This window comes from Caretta caretta, chromosome 23 (assembly GCF_965140235.1).
Source record: "Caretta caretta isolate rCarCar2 chromosome 23, rCarCar1.hap1, whole genome shotgun sequence".
Lineage (NCBI taxonomy): Eukaryota > Metazoa > Chordata > Testudines > Cheloniidae > Caretta > Caretta caretta.
Window position 1 is genome coordinate 2,536,082 of NC_134228.1, and position 24,920 is coordinate 2,561,001.

Below are 24,920 nucleotides of genomic sequence, written 5' to 3' on the forward strand. Positions count from 1 at the left end.
GCAGGGGACGAGCCGTGCGGAGAGTGCCGCCGGGCAACGAGCTGCCCCCGAGCGCTTGCTAGCTCAGCGTCTCCCCCGAAGCCGCACCCTCTCCCTGGCCCTAGGGCCCCCAGGCCCAGGGCTTCACCTGCCGAGCTGGGCACCCGCGTGGCCCGGCAGAGCTGCCAGGGAGTAGCTTTCTGAAGGGCGGGCGCAGAGCTTGCAGGTGCCCGCGTGGCGCTCCGGGCCACTGTAGCAACACGACACACCCCTGCTCAGATTTGGGCAGGCCTGGGGTGCTAAGTGGCTACGCCCCTGACAGGTCCCACTTTATTAAAAGCCCATTTGGTCCAATGCCCCTGCCTTGATCCTGCTGCCCAGCAAGGGGCCTAGCAGCGGCGCTGGCTTATGCTGAAAGTGGGGACACTTGGAAGCTCCAGCTGGCCTGGCTGCAAAGTCACATGGGGTGAGACGCTGAGGGCAGGGATTCAGAAGAAGAGCACGGTGGGGTGGAGGACACCAGCACCTCCTTCCCCCAGCACCTAGCCTCCGGGATGGGGGTTGGACAGATGAATCATTCACCTGTGGCCCATCTGTCTGTCTGTCTGTCTCTCCACACCCCTTCAGGTTTCAGTTCTAGCACTCCCTACCCCCAGCATGCTCCTCTCTCTTCTCCTCTCCCCTCCCCCCACAGCCTCAATTGATGGGGCCCCCCCCCGTCCCACTCCCCTGATCGGCTTCAGTAATTGATTCCTCTGGGCTTAATGTCAGCGAGGAGAGATGCGTGTTGCCATGGCGATCCTTCCCTGCTGATGGGGAAAGACTCCAGTTTACAGGCACCTGGATTTCCCCTCAGTTGGAGCAGAGCTGGGCGGCTCCTGCACCGGAGAGGCCAAATCTGTAAGGGACGGGGGAATGCAAAGGCAGTGAGTGAGGCACCCAGGGGCTGACAATGCCCGGTGGAACTTCAGAGCAGCATCACAACTTAGATCCACCTGCTCCAAGAGCCCCCGGCTCCTTAAGCGCAAGGAGAAACCCCCACGAGCAGTATAGGGCTTGTGACACACATTAGAGCAATTCTGATTACATCCTGTAGGGGGCAGGGGTACAGCTCACACAAACACACGTGCCCAGCTGATGAAGATGCTCGTCACCTCGCGGGATCAGGCCTGCAGTGTGCTCTGGGGTAGGTGGGTAGTGGGGACTAGTCAAGAGATCTGGGTTCTTTTCCTGGCTCCAACTTCCTGGGTGACCTTGGTTAAGTCACTTCCCCTCTGTTTCGCCTCCTACCTTTTGCCTGGTCTTGTCTGTTTACACTGTGAGCTCTTCACAGCAGGGACTGTCACTCAGTTGGGGTCTGGGCAGCGCCTGGCACAATGGGGTCCTGATCTCGGCCGGGGTCTGGGCAGCTCCTGGCACGACGGGGCCCTGATCTTGGCTGGGGTCTGGGCAGCGCCCAGCGTGACGGGGCCCTGATCTCGGTCGGGGTCTGGGCAGCACCCGGCACAATGGGGCCACTAGACAGAATGGTAATACACCTATTACTAATAATAATGGGGGTTGGACTGGATGAACTGGGAAGAGCGGGAGGAAGAGAAGAGAAGGAAAAGCCCTTTCTGAGCAGCCTGCATGCAGGGAGAGGCAGAGAAGGACGTCTTTGGGTAACGTCAGGGGTGAGACAGACAGGGAAGGGGGCCAGGCGCATCTCTGGGGAGTGGGAGCTGGGAACAATCTGTCTCCCCTCTAAGAGCCAAGCGCGGGAGCTGCGTTAGCATCAGACGAAGGGTCTGACGGTCCTGGCAAGAGTGAGTACGCCAGCCCCTGAGGACCTGCTGGGAAAGCATCCGGAAGATCGAGCGGCGCCGGACAGATTGGAGTCAAGCAGTACGTCAGCTGGAGACTCGAGAACAGTGAGCTCAGAGGGGTCAATCCTGAGCCGAACACTGGGAATTGGTGCAGCTCCGTTGGTGGCAATGAATGGGGCCGGATCTCCAGCCAGTGCCAATCGGTGTTGCTCTTTTGGAGTCGAAGGGGTTACACCAATTGACAGCTGTGGAGGGTCTGGCTCAGTGTCTGTTGTGTCTCTTCAGTGGCCAGCCCCCTAAGTCCTGCCGCGTCCTCAGGGTAAACGCAGGGATGGAGTCTCTAGAGCCAGCTGCAGCGATCATTGTTCCAAAGCCCAGGCCCAGAGCGTGGTGGTTAAAGCACTAGATGGGGACCTGAATTCAGTTCTTACTCTGCCGCTGATACAAGCAAAATACTGCATCTCTCACAGCCTCAGTTTTCCCATCTGTGCAATGGGGTAATACTCCTTGCTTTGTCTGCTTTCTCTTGAGACCAGGGACTGTCTCGCACTGTGTATATGCAACGCCTGGCGCAATAGGGCCCTGATCCTCTGCTTGGTCCTTTCAGGACTGCTGTAATCCACATAATAAATGGCAAACTCCTCAGTGGCTGGACCTGTCTCCAGACAGAGCTGATGAGCGTTCTGTCAGATTTCAGTGACCTAACAAATCGGGGGGAGAGGGGAAGCCAGAGAGGAGGAAATGAGATAATTAAGTGAGACGAAAAGTCACGGATGGGGTAGCAGCCAACATGCAAGCTGGCCCCTGGCAAAGGGAGGTAATTTACAAGCTCATGAGCTGCCTTAGCGTTTGGAGTCACGGCATCATGAGTCTGGCCCCCGAAATCGTGAGACTGGCTTAAAAGTCATGAGATTATTTTTTAAAAGCAGAATGCACCCAGGGTTCTTTTTCTTGGCTTTCTCGTTGCTGAGTCTGCGGGCTGATATTTTTCCAGCTTTTCCCCACAACCCAGAAGGCTGGAAACTTCTTAAAAAAGAAAAAATCTGAGATCCTTGTGGAAACTCCGGACACCGACCGCTACAAGACTCGCAGTGAAATCACATGGACTGACAACACTGGTCGCTTGCCACTAAGGGGTTTTAAGAGAGCCAGGATGATCCAGTGGTTTGCCACTGAAATGGCTTTGGCGAACACAAAGGCTGAACGGGAGCAGGGGAGTTGTTACAGGGCTTTTCAGACTTGAGCCCCACAAGTCCTCCTTTTCTTTTTGCGAATACAGACTAACACGGCTGTTACTCTGAAACCTGTCACAATGGGAGCCGTGTTTCAATCGGCTGGGAGCTCTCGAGGGATGCTCCCTGTGCTCTGGGGTGCGTGTGGCTGGGCCTGGTGCCTGTGGGAACCCAGCAGTGGCCCCCAGGGGCCCGTCACGAGAGCCAAGCCAAACGTGGCAGCTCTTTTGCTGGGGAATCAAGCCCGGGGCGGAGTCGCTGCTGGCCGGCTGCATCCTGAGCATCGCAGGGAGGCCTGGGCCCAGTGGCGAACCAGGCCCCTCGGCAGGGGACCCTCTGCCCTCAAAGCCCCACACTGAGCCCGGCTCTCTGTCATGTCCCCATAGCGAAACGGGGTCTTACAGTGAATGGAAACGGACCCTGAGAATCCTGCCCCCGCCCCCTGCAGGGGGCCTCCCAGGCCAGTGTGGAGCTGCTTAAGGGGCCCTGCACCCAACCGGCTCACAATCCCTGGCTAGAGGGTGCATCGGCGGCATGGCTGGGGTGCACTGCGCTCTGGCTGTTCTCTGCCCCCCCCCAGGGCCCCTGGGGGCAGAGATGACTTGAGCCCCGCCCCATGCAGCCCCAGCCCCCCATGTGGTGCCATCTAGGAGCTAGAGAGAACCCCGGGGTCTGTCTAGAGCCCAGCAGGCTCCATAGAGAATCCCCATGAGGTTCACCCCAGCCTGGGCCTAGCTCTTTCCTCTAGCACCCCCAGGTTGCTTCCTCGGGCGCCTCTTTAAATGTTATGTGTGGGAAACTGGATTATTTTTGCCTCCCTGCTTGAGTTTATGATGCCTGGGCGGTGAAGCCTGCTGCGGCAGCGTGGGTGTGCAGCCGGAGAGAAATATCGGCGCTCTCCCTCTCCAGTGGCTTCATGGATCCACATCCAAACACACAAAGGCATCATGCGGGGAAGGAGTGGGAAGGGGTTCTCGCTCCCGAAGGGATGCAGCTGGAGTGCTGAGATCCAGGCTGCCGGAGCTGCAAGCTTCTGCCACTGTTGGAATGAGTTGGAGCATTCTCAGGTGCGAAATCGGCACATGGGCGTCCCTTCCACTCCATGTTTTATGTTCCCAAAATCTCATGCTTCAGGGCTGCGGCCAGTCTCCGGCCGGGGTCAGGAAGGAAAGAAAATGTTCCCAGTGTATTCTGTTTTATTTTTAAGCCTTTCCAGGAAGGCTGGAGGTGGGACACTGGCCAAGGGTAGATTGGTGCTCTGAGCTCATGGTCTAACTAGTCCAAAGCTGGGGAAACTGAGGCACAGAGTGGGGAAAGTCACGGATTAGGGATCAAACCCAGGGGTCCTGACCCCCGAGCCCATTGGCCTTCCTACTAGACCACACAGCCTCTAATCCTTGGCGCTTTGCTGCTTCAATGATGTGCACTTGGGAGAAGAGGCAGTTTCTCATGACTCAGGAATATGAAGATGTTCCCGATTTTTTTTTTTTTAATAACAAACAGTGGGTGGGATGCAATGAATAATTACCACGAAAAGCAGCTACTCTGTCGAGCCGCAGAGAGAACATAGACCTGAAAATGAGTCAGAGGGGTTGTGGGGGAGGGGACGGAGGGGAGAGATATAGGATGGGAGAGGGATCTGGGGGGAATGGATGGCTATGAGAGAGGCTGGGATGAACAGGGAGTTAGAGTGGATGCAGGAGGAAAGGAGTGCTCTCCTGAACTGCAGAACATCTGTAGTTTGCTGCCCTAGCTAGATCCAGTCACTAGAGGCTTGACGGAGTCGAGGAAAGGACTTGTGTGGCTATTCCAGGATAATCTACCTCTTCGGGAATAACCCCCCCACATGGACATTCTCTGCAGGAATAAAAGTGATTTTCTTCCAGATTCATTACTCTGTTTTGTGTCTGAATAGGGAGTCCGAGTGGGGAGATATTGCAAAATAGCCATTCTGGTCAATTTGCTCACGTAGACAAACCCAAATGGGATCAGGGCTCCCTTGTGCCGGGTGCTGCACAGACCCCGACTGAGATCAGGGCCCACATTGTGCCAGGCACTGCACAGACAGACTGAGAACCAGTCCCTGTCCTGCAGAGCTTCTAGTCTAAATAGGAAGGTCATTCTTCCCATTTTACAGATGAGGAAACCGAGGCATGAAGCAACTTGTGCAAGATCGCACAGGTGAGAACTGAACCTAGATCTCCTGAGTCCATGCCCAGTGCCTTAACAATGAGGCTGTCACGGCTCTTGCACCTTAGCCCTGAAGCAGGGAGGAAAGCCACCGAGTTGTCTTTGTGTCCTGGGGCACAACTCCCATTGCTGTTGGTTCTAGGGGTGCTGGGCTGCAGGGGGTAGGGGCTCACCAGGGGTCGCTCTCCCCTCCCAATGCCCCAGTGCGGTGCCAGGGATATGGTGCTTCCGGGAGCACAGAGGTTGGTTCAACAGGGATACATGTGTGGAGGGGGAGCTGCAAGGGGTCTTGCTTTAAAGAATGGATGACAGTGACAATATAGCAATAGAGGACCTGATTCTCTGCTCCTGTGCTTGGGGCAGAGACAGGGTGGGTGGGAGCTTAAAGCCTCCGTTGCTCTGACAGCATTCTGTGGTTGTGCAGCACCCTGCCTCCCCCTCCCCCTCAGTGTAAGTTAGAGCAGCCCCAAGGCTGCTCTAGCACATGCTCCATTCCCCCACATGGGCATGAGAATAGCCACAGTGCAGTGTGCACTGGCCATGCCCCTGTTCCGCCCCCTACGCCAGGAGCAGAGCCCTCACACCAGAGGCCCTCTGCATAGGTGGGGGGAGATTGTCAGGGGCTCATTCCCACCCAGAGTCGCGTGGAGGGGTCTGAGTGTCATAGAGAGCCAGTTGCAGAGGCTTGAGGGGTGGGGATCAGAATCCACTATCGCAGAGGAACCCAGAGGGTTGAAAGGTCTATTTTCTTCTCTCCTTTATTTAGTGTCTTTCTCCTTCCCTTTCTCCCAGGAAGAGCGCCCGCCTCCCCCCGCCCCGCTTAGCACCAATCCCCGCAGCTGATTGCCCCCCGGGTTGCCTCGCTGAGCTTACAGAGTTCTGAGAAGGCCAAGAAAGAGGTTTGCAAAGGGAGAGTCTCCCACACCCCCTTTGGCTTCTGGGGTGGAAAAAACATAAACCGAAAACTCTCATCTCAGAGCCGCAGATTAAATTATTCATCGGGAAATTATCTCCTTCCTCCAGTTTGCCTGGAGATTGTTCTGCCTGCAGATGAGCCTTCCCTTAATCAGACTGGCTTCCCGGGCGGGGCGGGAGGTGAGTGACACCAGATGAGGCAGCTGACAGTGCTCATCCAAGGAGGGCCCCCAGCGCGGCATCCCCCAAGATCAGGGGCTGATTCATTGCAACACCCCCTACTGTGTAGCTCACCGAGCACAAAGGAGAGGAGCGTGCGTAGGGAAGGGGTGCCCAGACCCTCAGACCCATAGCTGCTAAGGTACCCTCTTTGCACCAGACCGGGGTGGGGGTGGGGGGAGACGCTAGCCGTTTCCATGGCCACTCCTGCTTCTGGTTGCTCGGGAACCATACTGGGCAAGCAATGTTCAGTGCTTTGGGAGACTGGTACCACCCCAGCCCCAATGCGCCCTGGGGAATCCCTCGGCCGAGCTCGCTCTTGTGGCTTTCAAGAGGGGAGTAGAAGGCCGAACTCCCGGCCTTCCTGCTCCAGCAGACCCCGGGCCTTGAGCTAAAGGAGAATCGCCCTGGCGGCGTAGGGGCCTGACACGCGGCTGAGAAGTTCTGATTCCACGCAGTAGGTGGCGGTGGTGCACAACTGCCCCCCTCCCCAGGACAGTAGCATGGTCCTGAACTCCCCACAGGGGGTGGGGCGTAGGACAAACCCCTCCCCTCGGCATCTGCTATTGGCTAGCTTGGGTAGCTCCCCGCCAAGCGGGGCGGCTTTTCTGGATCAGGCTCCTAGGGGTCTGTCTCCCGCCCCTGTCCCATTTGCTGTCTGGAGATCCCGCGTGCCCAGCACCGGCTTTGTGGATTCCACTGGGGGGCTCGGCCCCTCGGAGCCCGGCATTGCAATGCTCAGCGTTGCAGCGTCCCAGCCCCCTTGTGGATTTGGGCTGCAGATCTCTCCCGTGCCGACCTGGGCGCGCTGAAGGTGGGGGGCGATGGGCTGGGGATCCCCGCTCCTGCCTGTGCATCAGCACACACGCTGAGCACACTTCCCCTCGCTGGCCAGCCTCCAAAACCTCCGATGTATAATCCCATCCTCTGACCCAGCCAGGCGTGCGCCTGCATATTGCACATCCCATCGGGCAGGGTTTGGTGCACAGGATCGCGAGGAGCTAACTGCTAGCCCGGATGTTTGTTTGCCTCCCGCAGTGAGATGCTTCCCGAACAAGATCTTGGGCCTGTGGAATATTAAAGTACCGCTCTGGCAAACCGTTCACAGGCTCGTCCCGGGAACAAAGGGAGTGGGGCGCTGTGAAGGAAGGAAGAGACAGCAAATATCTCAAGAAAGATCACAAGTGCTAGGCACGATGGGGCTCTGATCTCGGCCGGGGTCTGGGCAGCGCCTGGCACAATGGAGCCCTGATCTCAGTTGGGGTCTGGGCAGCGCCTGGCACAATGGAGCCCTGATCTCAGTTGGGGTCTGGGCAGTGCCCGGCGCGACGGGGCCCCAATCTCGGCAGGGGTCTGGGCAGCGCCCGGTGCGACGGGGCCCTGATCTCGGCCAGGGTCTGGGCAGCGCCCGGTGCGACGGGGCCCTGATCTCAGTCAGGGTCTGGGCAGCGCCCAGTGCGACGGGGCCCTGATCTCGGCCAGGGTCTGTGCAGCGGTTCCTCAGGCATCGCCTTCATCCCCCGGTGGTGGGGGTCAGGAACTGGCTTCAGTCCCGGGCCCCAGCAAGTCTAACACCAGCCCTGGTGACCCATTAAAATGGGGTAGAGACTGACTTTGGGGCCTGACCCACAGTTTGATTAAATAACAATAACCCTCTTGCTCCACTGAAGTATCTCACCCTCGACCCAGTCCTTAGTCTGGGCCAATCCTGAGCAGCACTGAGCAAAGCCCAGGCCAGTAGCAACCAAGATGGCGTGGTGTAACCTGAGCTTAGATTCTGTGTTCGTTATATTGATGACTTAAGAATCCCCACTATCACCTTGGGGGTTGGCAGGTTCTTGTCCCAAGATCAGGCCCAGTGTTATTTAAATTATTCTCTCGTTGGGAACCCCGACGTGCACAGGTGCACCGCTCCCACGATGGGAACTCTTTTATAATAACAAATGTCGTGTGTTAATACATACAGCACAGTTGCAACCCCCCCAACGCAGTAAGGCCGATCGAGATAGGACACAACGTCCGTCTGCACTTCCATCTCCTCACCCCATCTCCTCTAGAACAGCCTGAAATGTCAGCCATCGTCTTCCTCATCACCATCACCTTCCTCATCCTCACCAGTGCCCGTCACCCTGGCGGCTCCCAAGGACGGCAGCTCTCTCTCCTACCGCCCCTGGGCTGGGATGCCACTTTACGCGGACACCGCTATGTTCGATGCATATTCAGTAGGGGAGTTTCCCCCTTTCCCTTATTTGTATTTCCTCACCTCACGAACATTGGGCTGTCTTTTTCCGATAGGCTGGTATGTCAATGATCTCAACTTACTATCACACACGTCCATTCATTACCACGGCCCTTCTGTGGCTGGGTATCACGTTGGCTATTTCTGTCCTGACTGGTTCTTTCGCTTCTTTCCAAGTTCCAAGTTGTGGGGCACCTGAGAAGCTGAAAGGGTCTGAACGTAGGAAAGCCCCTCTGCCAACCTGCTTTAACGCATCCTCTGTGTGAAAGGTTGCAGCCGTATTTGGATCATACAGAATGTGGCCCGCAGGTCCCTTGTGTTACAGCCAAAATATACCCTAATATAACCCTGTTATAATCAAACAAATAAACCTATAAGAAAATAAGAAACTTATAAGAGCAATATATATATATATATATATATATATATATATATAGGCAAGCAAGCAGGCGAGCCTTAAATGTATCTCACGTACCTATTACGTACGTCAGTTCATTGCCAGGACACTTCTGTGGTTGAATTATTTACCGGTGATCAGAACTTCCCCTTAAACTCTATTTTCATCTTTCAAATACTTGGGGTTTTCCCATTGGGCCATTTCTCTGTGCAGAGTTCATAGGCCTCCAGCCTTATGCTAACTCGCTGAAGCTAATATCTGACGGGATACAGGCCAGTTGGTTTCTTGCATTACTGCTGAATATAATGCAAAGCAGTCAATGTAATAAAGGCAAGCCAGCCCACTGGGCTACGGTAGCAGTAAATATAATGAAGCAAACTAGCCCACTGGGCTCCGGTGGCCCCGGAGAGGCGGCGATTCCCTCCCCGCCTGTCTCTCCCCTGCCTGCTGCTCAGGATTCCTGTTTTGCTGACACTGCTTTCACATTCTCCAGGAAAAGCCTGCAGGTGAAGATTGTGGACGATGAGGAGTATGAGAAGAAGGACAACTTCTTCATCGAGCTGGGGCAGCCGCGCTGGCTGAAACGGGGCATCTCGGGTAAGGGGGGGTACCTGCTTCCATCACCACGCTGGAGTTGGGGGATCCCTGCTTCTCCGCCCACCTGACGTGTTCCTGGTCTAAAGCCGGGGTGGGTCAGTTTGCCACCAGCTCCCTGTCCCTGTGCGAAGAGAGGGGGCATGTCCCATTGTGGGGGCCATCGCAGTCAGGACTCCTGGGTTCCAGTTTTGGTGTAGGGAGGGGAGTGGGGTCTATTGCTTAGAATGCAGGACTGGGAACCAGGACTCCTGGGTTCTATCCAAAGCTCTTGGGGGAGGGGGGAGTGGTGTCAAGTGGTTAGAGCAGGGGGGCTGGGAGCCAGGACTACTGGGTTATATCCCTGGCTCTGTGAGAAGAGTGAGATCTCATGGTAATGGCATGGGGTGCGGGGAGTGGAGGGGAAGCCAGGACTCCTGGGTTCTCTCCCAGGCTTTGAGAGGGGAGTGGGGCCTAGTGGGTAGAACAGGGTGGGAGTCGGGGCCGGGAGTTTGGACTCCTGAGTTCTGTGTATTCCTGGCTCTTGGGAGGGGAGGGGAGCCTAGTGGTTAGATCAGGGCGAGCGTGAGTCAGGACTCCTGGGTCCTGCTGCCAGTTGTGGGTGGCGGTGATGATGATTTCAGGACATCATGCAGGGCAGGCTGAGCCGGGCTGTGGGGCACAGTGGGAGACATCAAATGTGTCAGATTTCTTTAAGGAGCAACGTGAGAAATTCTGCTTGGAGAACAACCCTTGCTCGCATCCCGCCTGGCCGGAGGCTTTGCCCATGGATTCTGATGTGTGTGCATTATGAATCCAGTTTATCGGATCCAGCTTCTCCAGCCCCAGCATAGGAGAGAGGACAGGGCTAGAGAAACCTTCCTGTTAATGGGACAGGAAAGATCAGAGGTGCAGTGGATGGGGATGCATCTCTGGTTACTGTGCCAGTTGTGACTAACTCGTATTACAACCCGCTGCCCGTTCAGTGAAACAAGTTTGCCAGGTCTCAGCCTGGTTCCTTGCGGGCAGGAGCCCAGCTGGGAAAAGCCCAGCTTATGGGCGATTGCCCCACTCACCCCACTTCTGAGCCCGGCTTCCTGCCTTCAGCCGGGATCTTCCCTCTGGTTCCCCTCTGCGTTTCTCTGATCTGCTGGTCGGGCTTATCAGATGTTCTTTCTCCCTCTCTCTCTCTCTCTGCAGCTCTCTTGCTAACTCAAGGTAAGACCCTTTCTCCTCATCTTGTCCTCTCCTCCATTCTGCCCTCCCCCCCATCTGTCCCCCAGCCCGCCCCAGTGCGGGTGTCTCCAGGGGGCCAGGAGCATGGGACTCCCAAGCCTTGTCAGCCGCCCATCGGAAGAGCAGAACTCATGCCGTTTCCCAGGGAGTGGGAAGTGCCGGAGAAGCCTGCGAGTCCATGCTCGCGCTTTCTGTTACAGTTCCACGTACAGCAGCTTAGGAAGGGAAATATGTAACAAAGAGATGAGTAGCGTCATAGATTCCCAGGCCTGACGGGATCATTCTGACCATAGACTCATAGAGATGTCGGGTGGGAAGGGACCTTGACTGGTCATTAAATCCAGCCCCCTGGACTGAGACAGGACCAAGCCAATCTAGACTGTCTCTGACAGATCTGTCCAACTTGTTCTTCAAAACCTCCCGTGACCAGGCTTTCTAAAGCTTTTCTCATTTTTGTCGCTCTCCTCTGGGCTCTCTCCAATTTGCCCCCATCTCTCTCTTAAATTGTGGTCCCCAGAATGGCACCCAGCATCCACAAGGGTGACCAGACGCCCTGTTTGGGCCAAGCCAGTCCCCTTTTTAAGCCCTGTCCTGGCCATCCTGACTTACCTTTTGGCAAAAGTGGGCATTTAGTTGGCAAGAGCCAACGGGACAAACGCCCACTTGTACAAAACCGTGGGGCGGGCACCCCTAGTGCAGAGGAACATGCAGGGCGGTGAGTGACACTAGCCCCCCAGAGGGAACCGGCTGGCTCGGGCCAGTGACTCAGGTCAGCCTCATGCGCAGGGGGCAGGAGGGTCAGGGCACAGGACAGCCCCATGCATGGGGGGCGGGGGGCCAGGGCTTGTCTGAGGCCTCCCCAGCGCCGAGCAGAGTGGGACAGTTGCCTCCCGGGTCTCACATACGACACTCCTGTTCACACACATCAGAACGACACGCGCCTTTTTCACAACTGCATTGCATTGTTGACTATATTCAATTGTGATCCACTCTGACTCCCACTCTCCTGCTCAGCCGTACGACCCCCCCAGCCAATCCTTCCCCATTTTGTGGTTCTGTATTTGATTTTTCCCCCCTAAGTGAAGGACTTTGCACTTGTCCTTATTGAATTTCCTCTTGTTGATTTCTGACCAATTCTTGAATTTGTGAAGGGTGTTTTGACTTCTAGTCCGATCTCCTCTCTAAGGCAGGCCAGAGACCTTCCCCGAATTAGTTGCTGTTTGGACTAGAGCAGACCCTTTTTAAGAAACTTTCAATCTTGATTTCAAAATGGCCAGTGATGGAGAGTCCACCATGCCCCTGGATACGTTTTCCCACTGGTTAATTACCTGTATATTCAGGCCTTGTAGAAACAAATTGGGGTGGGAATGTCTATAATGCAGCTTTCATATGTGTCCTCCATGGCTTAACACATGTTTCCAGGCTCACCACATGTCCTCCATGGCTTATCACCTGTTCTCCATAACTTCACATGTGTTCCCCATGGCTTACCATGTATTGTGAGGCTTACCGCATGTTCTCCACGGCTTATCACCTGTCTCCATAACTTAACATGTGTTCCCCATGGCTTACCATGTGTTTTGAGGCTTACCACATGTTCTCCATGGCTTATCACCTGTTCTCCATAACTTCACATGTGTTCCCTATGGCTTACCATGTGTTGTGAGGCTTACCGCATGTTCTCCATGGCTTGGCACCAGCTGGCACAGACAGAAGTGAGGTCTGTGCGCAGTCGGAAGCCAGCTACGTGTAGCGTGGGCCAAGAACACTTCAGTAAAGGGGTCTGGGGAGGACAGAAAAGGTCTCCCATAATACACTGCAAAGCAATTCCCAGAGCATCTCCAGGCCCTCAGAACCCTGGGATATGCCCCTGCCCCCCGAATCCTAGCACCAAACCCAGGTCATGGCAGTGCCAGTGTGGACGTGGCTACCCGGGTGTGGGCATGTGCAGTTGCAGACCCTTGAAGGCGGGCGTGGTAAGCGTGAGTCGGCATGCACGTCAGCTAAGCCTTGGGGAGGCTCACTCTGCAGTGCAGATGTACCCAGGTCGAGGAGAGGTGGGTACTGCCCTATCCAGCCTGTTGGAACATAGGAGCCCCCCCGGCCCGTTGTCTCACCTCTGACAGCAGCCGGGGGCCGTTTTCAGCAGAAAACGTTGATTGGTTGTCAAAACCCCCCAATCGTTTTCAGCCCCCAAACCCCAAACCTCTTGAGCCCCAAACAGCAAATGTTTTGACCAAAAGTGACCGACATTCCCCCACACACACACACCAAAAAAAGTGGGCCCCAAACTGCAAAATATCCCATGTTCGGCTGAAAATGTTCCATTTTAAAGCATTTGATTATCGGATTGGAAAAAAACAGGCGATTTCCTGGGCTTTCTTTCGGACAATTTGCCAGTTTTCCGTCAGGGAGGAAAGTTTGGATGGACAATTCCCTATTCACCCTAAAAACGTTCCAGCCCTGCTCGGGCCTCGTCCTGCGGTTGTTAACAGGGGGCACCCCCGGGCTGTGTGTTTAGCTGCCCGCCGGCCGGCACCCCCGGGCAGATAAAATACTCCATCCTGGAGCAGGGAGCAGCTGGTGATGTCAGTGTTGCTAGGCTGGGCTTGGTAGCAAAGGAAGGGGGAGAGTCCATCAGCTCAAACCCAGTGACCGTGGGTCTCTGCAGTAACGCACCCTGGTGTGGACGGGTGCCGGGCTGGGAGAGGGCTGCCCAGGAGAGCTTGCTTGCATAGTGCAGAGAGCTTTGCAGGCAGGGAAACCAGGGCTGGGGACGGGAGGCAGGCTGGGACTGAGAGCAATTGAAGGAGTGTGTGTGAGAGAGAGCGTGTGTGAGTGGGAGGGAGCGTGGGAGTGTGAGAATTGTGGTGATGTGTGTGTGTATTGTGGGTCTGGGTGTGTGGATTGTGGTGATGTGTGTGTGTGTGTGTCTGTCGTGGAGAAGTGTGTAGCTCTGGTACGGGCCACCGTCGGAGACTGGGCACTTGGAAGAACGGCCCCCGATCGGACCCAGTAGGGCAGTTCTGAGGTTCTTGTGGAAAGTCACGCAGTGCTGTTGTGAACCCCACGTGGTTACCTGCTTCTGAAACTTGGCAAATGCCAGAAACCCCCGGCAGGCAGCTTAAGGCAGTTCCTCCGTGACGCTTGCAAAGAACTGGCGTACAATAACCGGTGCTGATGAGAGCCAGTGATTCCAGGAAGAAGACTGAAGTGGTTTGGGCATGTTGGACAGATGTCAAAAAACCGCGTCTCTACACAAGCCCTTGTGTGGATGCCACCTGGCGGAAGATGGCAAAGAGGAGGACAGCAGACGATATACAGGGAAGATGTCGCTGTCATGGAAACGGGACGATAACAGAGCAGGAAACGTGGCATTAGGCAGGCGGAGGTGGAAAGACAGGCTCCCCTCATGTGTCACAAAGCCTGAGAGCAGCTTTCAAAAAAGCCAGTTCACCCCAGCTGGGGATCTGGGACCATTGATTGGGTCACTTAAACTTGGTCTCCAACCCCAGCTTTCTGGGTTAGAAAGGTCGTTCCAGGCGCTGGGAGATGAGTCACCAGAGGAAAACCCACTGTTCGGCCAGGTTCAGTGGCGGCCTGAATTCTTTTGAAATTGCACCAAACCCGAAACAGGAAAGGAAGAGCTGGCAGCCCAGCGGGGCAGGGTGCCAGCCAACCAGGGGAGGGTGCCAGCCCCCTGAAGTGTCCTTGGCAACATCACCCTTAGATGGCTACTGGGAGGGGACACATCACACCAAGCTGATTGTAATTAGAGAGGGAACCAGATTGTCGTTATCTCCCGTGGCGAATGGCACACATGGCTGGATGTTAATTTCCTTCCTGGAAACCATCAGGATGGGTTTTCCCTGCAGTACAGCACTGGTGTGGGTGTGCACTCACCCACGCACCCCTGCACTGCTCTGCATGCTTACAGTAACCCACATACAGACGTAGGCAGAACACACCTGCAAAACACACATTTCTTTGACCCAGTTCGGTAACCAAAACTTGGGGCTCTGGGGGGTGATTTCTGGGAAGAGGAGAAATGGAGGCAAGAGGCAGGTATTTCTTTGACGCAGTCCTGTTTAATTACAAGGAGCATATAGACTCCCATTCCCTTGAAACACAGGAGGGAATCAAATAACAGGAGACAGCCACTTTGCTCGCAGTTCCAAGCCCCTTTCCAGGCAGCACATTGCCCAAAAATCCTCTCTCAGCTTTTTCTCCGGGCCATTCTACCAACACTGCTTCCTTCCCTCTCTCCGTGTCTCTGGTCTTCCAGCCTCTCTTTCACTTGCATGCACAAACCTTCATAAAACAGCGTCCTCTCTGCCCACATATGCCTTGCGTGTGTTTGCGTTTTCATCAGGGACATCTGCTCATGTTCTGAGTGGACGCTACTGTTTTAGGGTCCCTACTGAATAGCTTCTGAAGGCTGTCTCATATGAAGGTCAGTGGCTACTCCCAGCACATAACACATGACTATACATACGTGCCAAGACATGCAGGCCATGACACATAACCACAGATGGCCATATATGCGAACATATGTACATGTGCCAACACAAAGCATGCTGGCACACGCGTGTCCACCCTCACACGCATGGACTCATGCACACACATGTAACCACACACACATCGGTAAACCTCCACATAGAAGTACGAAATACACACGCACCAGCTTATATACATGCTAAGTTAGATGAAAAATAAATTAGAAAGCAGATGTTTATGGAGCGGTCCCTGGGCAGCTCAAGAAACAGGCTGCGGCCAAGTATTAGAGGCATAAAATATTCGAAACCTTTCAAGCGGTGTTTGCTCTGCCCTTTAAAAGGATTTGATGTAGGAATAATATTGGAACAAAACTTTCAGAGCCGTGATGTATACCTTTAGGGGGCAAGTGCTGGGTTCTGATCAGAGCAGAGACTGGGAGCCAGGACTCCTGGGTTCTATTTCCTGGGAGCGGAGTGTGTGTGGAGAGGTCTAGGAGCAGGACTCTTGGGTCCTATTCCAACTCTGGGAGGGGAGTGGGGTCTCGTGGTTAGAGTAGGGGGTGGGGGGCTGGGAGCCAGGGCTCCTGGGTTCTGTTCCATGTGCTGCTGGCCGCTTGCTTGCGTGGGCCTCCGATTTCCCCCTGCTGGCTGGTGGCGCCGACCTCCCTGCTTTTGGCTTCCCGGAGCGTCTGGAGGGATAGATAGAGAGATGGGTCTGTATGGGGATGGGTGCAGAGATACATGGGTCCGTATGGGGATGAATGGATGGATGGGTCCGTATGGGGATGGACGGATGGATGGGTCCGTATGGGGATGGACGGATGGATGGGTCCGTATGGGGATGGACGGATGGGTCCATATGCCCGTGATGGAGAACCCGCTGCCACCCCGGGTGAGTTGTTCTGGAGGCTGGTTCCCTGCCCTGTTACAAACCGGTGCCTTCTCTCCAGTCTGTCCCCAGCTTCCCCGTCGGGCTGTCGGATCCAAAGCCAACCAAGCGCAGTGGGGATATTGGCTTCCGTTGGCTTTGGATCGGGACCTTGGAGCGGAGCCCTGCCCGCGGGAGGGGACATCCCGGGCAATGGGCTGCGTCACCTTCCGCATCTAGCCCGTCCCAGGCGAGACCAGGGGCTGGTCCACTCACACCGGTGCTGGCTCCGTCCACTTCACGGGAGTCGCTCCCAGGGAGGGAAGGCAGAGTAGGGGTCAGGGTGCTGGCCTGGCAAGTCCCTCTCTGGGCCTCAGTTTCCCCATCTGTATTACAACAGCGCTGCCCTGCCTCCCCGGGTGTGGGGAGGATAAACGCGTTACAGGAGTGTGTGGGGCACTCAGATGCTGTGGGGAGGGGGCCAGCGATGTCCCTGAGGCGCGAGGTAGATGGGGAAACCGAGGCGGCTTCTGGGAGGCTCACTGGTTGTGTCCTGTCCAGTCGACGGGGACAAGAAGCTCTCGGCAGAGGAAGAGGAAGCCTGGAGGATCGCCGAGATGGGCAAGCCGATCCTGGGGGAGAACTGCCGGCTGGAAGTCATCATTGAGGAGTCGTATGACTTTAAGGCAATGACTCCGTGCTCCTCCGCCGGGCTAGCGTGGTCCGCAGGCTGCGGGCTGGGAGTCAGGATTCCTGGGGTCTCTCCCCAGCTCTGGGAGGGGATGGAGGGTCTCCAGATGAGTTGATGAACCGCCTGGAAGCTCTCTCAGTCGTGGTGCGCGTACCCCCGGTTGAGAACCACTGGGCTAGTGATTAGAGCAGAGAAAGGGCATCTGGACCCCCCAGTGATCTAACTACTAGGCCGTGCTTCCTTCCTGAGACATTCATTTCAACCGGCTCGCACCAAACGGGACCAGGCCTCTCCGCCTCAAAGCTCCCGGCACAACGCTGCTCCATCCCCCCGGTACAGCACCGTGCGTCTGTCACGCCTGACCGACAGCACCCAGCAAGGAGGTGGCGGGGAGCAGACATAGGGTGTATTGGTCTTCCCGCCCCCCCAGGGGGCAGCAGCAAACTGGGGGGACTATCGTCCTCCGGGAGCAGGGCAGGAGGGGGTAGAACTGCCCCCCCCACACACACACTATGGGAGAACAGCAGGGTGGCCGCTCTTTCTTTCTTTCTTTCTTTCTTTCTTTCTTTCTCCAACACACTCCCCGAGAGGCCACATGATTCGGGGAGGGGGAGGGGAACGACAGTGGGAATTCGGGGCTTGTGTGGCTCCCCCCTGCCAATGTGCCCAAGTGCAGGGACCCACTGCTCGGGGGTGACAGGGGGGTGGCTCTCCAAGGCCCGTTCCGCCCTCGAGGCTGGGACTGGAGCTGAGATCTGGCAAACTCATCTCGTGGAGGGGCACACTGAGTGGACCTTGCTGGTCCCACCCCTCTCCCTTCCCCCCACCCCCCTGATTTGGTACCTGGAAACTGACTGAGCCCCGTCCCCGACAGAACACCGTGGACAAGCTGATCAAGAAAACCAACCTGGCCCTTGTCATTGGCACCCACTCCTGGAGGGAGCAGTTCCTGGACGCCATCACCGTGAGCGCAGGTGGGTGCCAGGGCTGGCTTGGGCTTAACCAGCCCGCGTGCTCCACCCCAGAGGTGGCTGCATCTCAGCACCGGGTGAGGGATCCCTGTATAACTAGCCCACATGCCCCACACCAGAGGTGGCTCCATCCAGCATCAGCTGAGGGGTCTCTGTGTAACCAGCCCCCCGCGCCCTGACCCTGAAGTGGCTGCATCTCAGTGCCAGGCAAGGGATCCCTGTATAAACAGCCCCCTGCCCCACCCCAGCAGTGGTTGCATTTCAGCACTGGGGGCTGGCACGCTGGCTGACATGCTGCCATTCCCCGCCAGGTGACGAGGAAGAGGAGGAGGACGGGCGGGAGGAGAAGCTCCCGTCCTGCTTCGACTACGTCATGCACTTCCTGACGGTGTTCTGGAAGGTGCTCTTCGCCTGTGTGCCGCCCACCGAGTACTGGAACGGCTGGGCCTGCTTCAGCATCTCCATCCTGGTGATCGGGCTCCTCACCGCCCTCATCGGCGACCTGGCCTCCCACTTCGGCTGCACTGTGGGCCTCAAGGACTCCGTCAATGCTGTGGTCTTCGTGGCCTTGGGCACCTCCATCCCGGGTATGCAGCCTGGCACGGCCCGCAAGCTACACAGGGCTGGGGCTGGGCAGTGCCAGGCGAAAGCCAGGGGTTGTGGGGGTGCTTTGCCCATAGAGTGCGGCATGAGGGGGCTCTGGGCGGCAGGGAGCGGGTTGGGGGCTCAGTAGGGGGCGCTCTCCCCAGGCAGTGGGGCGCGAGGGGGCTCTGGGCGGCAGGGAGCGGGTTGGGGGCTCAGTAGGGGGCGCTCTCCCCGGGCAGTGGGGCACGAGGGGGCTCTGGGCGGCAGGGAGCGGGTTGGGGGCTCAGTAGGGGGCGCTCTCCCCAGGCAGTGGGGCGCGAGGGGGCTCTGGGCGGCAGGGAGCGGGTGGGGGCTCCGGAGTGGCTCCGTTCCCTGGCAGGCAGGGCTGACCCCAATGCCCCAGGGCGACACTAGGGGAGAGTGGCTTTTTCAGCCAAGACTTCACCACCCAAGATCATTAAAGATGTGATGGGACATTTTACAAGAGTCAGAGCACCGGCAGAGCTGGGGGGGCCCCCAGGGCTGGGCTAGCAGGGGCTTCGGGTCAGGAGTGAGGGGCATCGGCAGGACCGGGGGCCCCAGGGCTGGGCTAGCAGGGGCTGCGGGTCAGGAGTGAGGGGCATCGGCAGGGCCGGGGGCCCCAGGGCTGGGCTAGCAGGGGCTGCGGGTCGGGAGTGAGGGGCATCAGCAGGGCCAGGGGCCCTAGAGCTGGGCTAGCAGGGGCTGCGGGTCGGGAATGAGGGGCATCAGCAGGGCCGGGGGCCCTAGGGCTGGGCTGGCAGGGGCTGCGGGTCGGGAGTGAGGGGCATCAGCGGGGCCGGGGGCCCTAGAGCTGGGCTAGCAGGGACTGCGGGTCGGGAGTGAGGGGCATTGGCAGGGCCGGGGGCCCTAGGGCTGGGCTGGCAGGGGCTGCGGGTCGGGAGTGAGGGGCATCGGCAGGGCCGGGGGCCCTAGGGCTGGGCTGGCAGGGGCTGCGGGTCGGGAGTGAGGGGCATCGGCAGGGCCGGGGGCCCTAGGGCTGGGCTGGCAGGGGCTGCGGGTCGGGAGTGAGGGGTACCGGCAGGGCTGGGGGCCCTAGGGCTGGGCTAGCAGGGGCTGTGGGTCGGGAGTGAGGGGCACCAGCGGAGCTGGGTGGGGGGCAGGGCTGGGCTAGCAGGGATGCTGGGGGTCTAAGGTGCCAGCCCCACCGGCCAGTCCGCAGCCAGGGGGCCGCATGGGCGGCTCCGTGGCCGCGAGCTGATGCCCCATGTCTCCCCCTGGCAGACACCTTTGCCAGCAAGGTGGCCGCCCTGCAGGACCAGTGCGCCGACGCCTCCATCGGCAACGTGACCGGCAGCAACGCGGTGAACGTGTTCCTGGGGCTGGGTGTGGCCTGGTCGGTGGCCGCCATCTACTGGGCCGCCCAGGGCCAGGACTTCAAGGTGCAGACGGGCACGCTGGCCTTCTCCGTCACCCTCTTCACCATCTTCGCCTTCGTCTGCATCAGCGTGCTCCTGTACCGCCGTCGGCCCGGCATCGGGGGCGAGCTGGGGGGCCCCCGGCCGGCCAAACTCCTCACCGCCGGCCTCTTCCTGGGCCTCTGGTTCCTCTACATCCTCTTCTCCAGCCTCGAGGCCTATTGCCACATCCGGGGCTTCTGAGCCGGCGTCGGGGGGGGACGGGGCGGGGGGGACGCTGCCCCCCCCACCGTCCCCTTTGCCCAGAGACACCTCCTGGGGGGAAAGGGGGGGTCCTGCTCCATCCCAGCACCCAGATCTTTGAGTGTCCTCTTTTGTTTTTGTGGGGTCTGTGTGGAACCAGGAGCCGTCCCCCGCCCCAGTCTGTCATGGGTGCAGCCATTATATGGGGGGGGACAAGCCCGCCCCTAATTTTTAGCACCTGATTGATGTCACCGCCCCCCCCATGAACAATCCCCATGAACATCGGATCTGGCACATCCCCCTCAGCGTACAGGGGGTGCGTGGAAGCGAGCGTGACCCCTAGGGGCTGGCGAGGTTTGGGGGGATCGGAGGGCAGGGAGGTTTAGGAGAAGGGGGAGACGGGGGGGGGGAGTGCCACAACAGTCCCCCCCCACCCCCATGGCGTTTTCGTTTAACTTGTTTTGTTCAACCTCGTGCTCTTCTCCTCGGGTCTGGGGACGGGTTGGGGCGTTGGCTCGATCCCCACCCCACCCCCGGCTCTGGAGAGGTGCAAGAACCAGCCGCCGGATCCCACCTGCGGTGGAAGAATAGCGCCCCCCCCCGCCCCCCATGTCGGCCTGCAGCAGGGGGCCACTCGCAGCGGGGGGCTCGGCAGCCAGCCAGGCCGGTGGTGTGTGCCCTCCGCACCCCGCCCGCCCACCCGCTCGTGGATGGGGGGGCCACCTGCTCCTCAGCCTGGTCTGACGCCCCGGTGCAGATGTGTGTGTGTGTGTGTGTGCGATGCACACGCACACGTACCATGCACACACCCACCCACACCGCGTGCACCCACCCGCCCACCCACACCCACTGCTCCACCATTCCCCTCTCCCAGCGCCTCTTCGTGCACCCCGTTCCACAGCACATCCCCTCAGGCCATGGGGCGTCATCATTCCATGGGGCAGGGCATGACCCGCCCCATGGTGGTGCTGGGGGGTGTGTGTGTGGGAGGGGGGTGTTGTCCCTTGATCCAGCCATGTAGCTCGTCAGTCACCATGTGGAGCTGAGGGGAGATCAAAGTCCCAAATTGCATTAACCCCCAAACCCCAGGGGCCTGGCCCCACGGGGATGCTGTGATCTGTCCTTGCCCCCACAGACCTGGGTCAAGCCATTGATGGGAGCTGTTTGCAAAGGGGGACAGAGGGTCCGATCCCTGCTGTGTGATGCCAACTGGCTTGGGTGGGGGCACGTGACATCATTTTGAATAGCAGGGATTTTTTTTCTGGCGCTGAGATGCAGCCACCTCTGGGGTGGGACAGAGCAGCTGTTTGTACAGGGAGCCCTCGCCCGGCGCTGAGCTTTCCCAAGAGAGCTCCAGTAAAGCCAATGGCTCAGGTAAAGCCGCTGAAGGTCCGCATTGCTCACTGGCTGCACGTCGGAGCTTGGCGAGGAGGCAAAGTAGGCCCAGATGAGGAAGGGTCACTCCAGAATTTCCAGCAGGAGGGGGCAGAGGAGCGGCTGGTGGGGGCTGCATGGAAGATGCGTATATTAAAATTACAGGGGGTCTGGAAAATGGGTTTTTTTTCCATGCTGAATTTCATGTTTTTGGTGAAAAAAACCCTAAATTATAATATTTTGGCTGCAAACAGAACTATTTTAAGTCTGAAATGCCAGTCCAGCGCTGCATGGGCAGTGTAGTTCAGCTCCCAGCCCCATTCTTAATTGGGCTGCTTGTTTGGACTACATCTCCCATGAAGCACCACAGCCTTCCGGCTTGGCCACGGTGCAACATGGGAAGTGAAGTCTGGCCGGGGAGCCCTGCCCATAGAGAACGGGAGAGGAAGGCACCCAAACTACAACTCCCATGGGGCTCCCCGGCAGCAGATCAGACGGGACATATCTTCATTTTGGTTGGAAAATTGTTCATTTGGGGGCATTCGGAGGGAGTGTTAAACCAAAACATGGACGTTTTTGGCGGGACGCAGCCAAGTCTGTCAGAAACCCAATTGTCTAAAGAACAGTTTGGGTGACAAGCCCTAATTAGGGCCTGCGGTGGCTTTGGTCGGGGTGGTGCAATTGGGTCATTTCCCCGTTAGGCGTCTGCGTCTTTCAAAGCGGGGTGGGGGGGGAACTCCTTGCTAGAGCATTGAGTTTTATTCTTTCTGAGAAGTATCCCCAAAGTCCAGGAGTAAAAAAAGCCTTATTAAATGGGGGGGGGGGGGAGAGGAAATATGGGTCCTTTTCAACCTGGCTGGTTGTTAGCCAGCGTTCCCAGCTCTCACGATGCGGGGTGTGGTTTATAAAACCCCAGCTCCGGGACGGGGGGAATTAGCTGAGAATCTTGGCTTTAATATTTTTTTAAAAAACACACGTTTCTAGCCCTTCTAGCTGCAGAGAAAAGCCTCCACAGGTCAACTGCCAGACGACAAAACGAACACACCCTTCCAGGCCCCGCTGTGTATTCTTTGTCAAATGCCCTGGGTTTTTTAAGCACCTCGCAATTGGCTGCCTTGTAATTTTTGCACAGGCGAGGCGTGGGCGTAGGGTGACCAGTTAGCAAGTGTAAAAAATCGGGCCAGGGGCTGGGGGGTAATAGGAGCCTATCTAAGGAAAAGCCCCACATATCAGGACTGTCCCTATAAAATCGGGACCCTCCGTGGGCCCTGGCCATGAGCCACGTGGCTGGGGCTGCACGGGGAGACTTGGCCCCATGCAGAGGGCAGGGTTTTTAACCTGGATTTCTTACCACCATGTCCCGGTTTTTTTGGACGACGACACTTTTCAGACCAGGGATTTTGTAGCTTGCCGGCCTGGGCCGGGGCGGGGAGAGAGGCCGTCTCCTGCCCCTTCTTTCTAGTCTCTTTCTTCTCTGTCGGTAGTTTTGTCCGTCACCTTTTGAGACGCTGGGTCTCTTTCTGTACGAATTGCCATAAACCTTTGAATATTGCCTGTTAACGTCTTCGTGGCCGAGAGAGCGCGGTGGGGAAACATGCATGCCACCCTCCGGGACGGCCGGCTGACTTGCCGAATACATTTATTTTGAAGAAAAGAAAAAAAAAAAAAAGAGACACGAGAACTTTGTGTTTTGACTTCAGGGGGACAGTCGCTTTCTTGCTCGGCTGGGTTCCCACGCTGCCCCCACCCCCCAATCAGGGGCTCCCCCCCTGCCGTCTCACCTGGTCTCCCTTGCCCCTTCCGGACACCCACAATCAGACCAAGGGGCTCATCTGACACACTATCTTTGCCCCCCTTTCCACCCTCGTTAAGGTCAATGGACCCGCTAGGCTGGTGCCGTCCCCCCTCCAAATGCCCCACGTCCTGGTGAGTAATAGAGAGGTACAAACCTTTTCTGGCTAAGTACCAGGGTGTCATTACCAAGGGAGGCCACGAGAGGACGATCCACCACCGAAAACCGAGCTGTGGCCTGAGGTTGCGTGTTCTGCATTTTCTCAGGCGTTTGTATGTAGCCTTGCTTAAGGGATGCGCCGCTCTCACCACTAGACCCCGCTCCCCTCCCACCGCTGGGAAAAGAACCCAGGAGTCCTGGCTTCCACCCCGGACCTCCCTGCTGTAACCACTAGCCCCCAGAGTCAGGGATAGAACCCAGGAGTCCTGGCTCCCAGCACCCCCGCTTTAACCACGAGCCCACCGCAGAGCGAGGGACGGAACCCAGGAGTCCTGACCTGCCTATAATCATGCCCCCCCCCCATCTCAGTCCAGCTTGCCCAGCGGCTTGGCCCAAACGGGTGTGAGACCCCCCAACTCCCGTTGCGGCTCTAGTCCTTTGGGGGGGGTTTTGGGGGGGCCGGTGTTAAGCGGGGACCCCCCCCCCTCCCGGGTCCCAGCAGCCCCTATTTCGGGGGTTGCTCTACGCTACCCATGCAGCGAGTTCTCCCTTCCTGCCACAAGGTGGCGCAGCTGCTCCAGCCGTGGGGCGGGCGGCGCTGGCCTGCGGGGCGCCTGGTGCCCGCGGGCCTGGAGCGAATAGAGACCAGCCCGTGGAGCCGCTGGGGGGGGGGCGGTTACAGCCTGGCCAGTGGACCCCCCCCGCCGCCAAAATAGCCAGGGGCAAATCTAGCCCAAAGAGAGGGCAGCCGGGAATAGTGGGTGGGCTCAGCAGGGGGCTTCTCCCCTCGCAGTCAGTGCTGGGCCCAATGCCCCAGTGTGGCACTAGGGGGCGCTGGGTGGCGGGGGGTGGGGCGGGGCTGGGCTGCAGGGGGGCGGGTCGGGGGCTCGGAGAGGGGTGCATGGCCGCCCTACGCAACACCAGTCGTCTCCCGCACGCCGGGTCTGGGCAGCGCTCGGCGGGATGGAGGGCGGGGGGGGGGCAGGGGAGAAGGGAGGTGCTGCGGACCCAGGAGTCCCCTTGGAGCAGGAGGTGCTACCCCCCCCCCAGCAGCTACAAGTAGGAATGGGGGGGGGGGCTCCTCTGGTTTCTCTTTGTGTGTATGTGTGTGTGTGTGAGACACTGCCCCCTGCTGGAGGGGCAGAGCCCAGCTCTGTGTGTGTGTGAGAGACGCTGCCCCCTGCTGGAGGGGCAGAGCCCAGCTCTGTGTGTGTGTGTGTGTGTGTGTGTGTGTGTGTGAGATGCTGCCCCCTGCTGGAGGGGCAGAGCCCAGCTCTGTGTGTGTGTATGTGTGTGTGTGAGAGACGCTGCCCCCTGCTGGAGGGGCAGAGCCCAGCTCTGTGTGTATGTGTGTGTGTGAGAGACACTGCCCCCTGCTGGAGGGGCAGAGCCCAGCTCTGTGTGTGTGTGTGTGTGTGTGTGTGTGTGTGAGAGACACTGCCCCCTGCTGGAGGGGCAGAGCCCAGCTCTGTGTGTGTGTGTGTGTGAGACGCTGCCCCCTGCTGGAGGGGCAGAGCCCAGCTCTGTGTGTGTGTGTGTGTGTGTGTGTGTGTGTGAGA

At 58.0% G+C, this 24,920-nt stretch overlaps 1 protein-coding gene across 2 annotated transcripts in view; it reads left to right on the forward strand.

Moving 5' to 3' along the window:
- Window positions 1-23,085, forward strand: part of SLC8A2 (solute carrier family 8 member A2) — an 82,218-nt gene extending 59,133 nt beyond the window's left edge. For both annotated transcript variants that reach the window (XM_048832784.2, XM_048832785.2), the window contains exons 3-8: window positions 9,470-9,573; window positions 10,750-10,767; window positions 16,711-16,835; window positions 17,715-17,814; window positions 18,123-18,398; window positions 19,660-23,085. In XM_048832784.2, the coding sequence (XP_048688741.1) occupies window positions 9,470-9,573; window positions 10,750-10,767; window positions 16,711-16,835; window positions 17,715-17,814; window positions 18,123-18,398; window positions 19,660-20,036 (1,000 nt within the window). In that variant the 3' untranslated portion in view covers window positions 20,037-23,085. The remainder of the gene's footprint in view (window positions 1-9,469; window positions 9,574-10,749; window positions 10,768-16,710; window positions 16,836-17,714; window positions 17,815-18,122; window positions 18,399-19,659) is intronic.
- The last annotated feature ends 1,835 nt before the right edge of the window (window positions 23,086-24,920 follow it).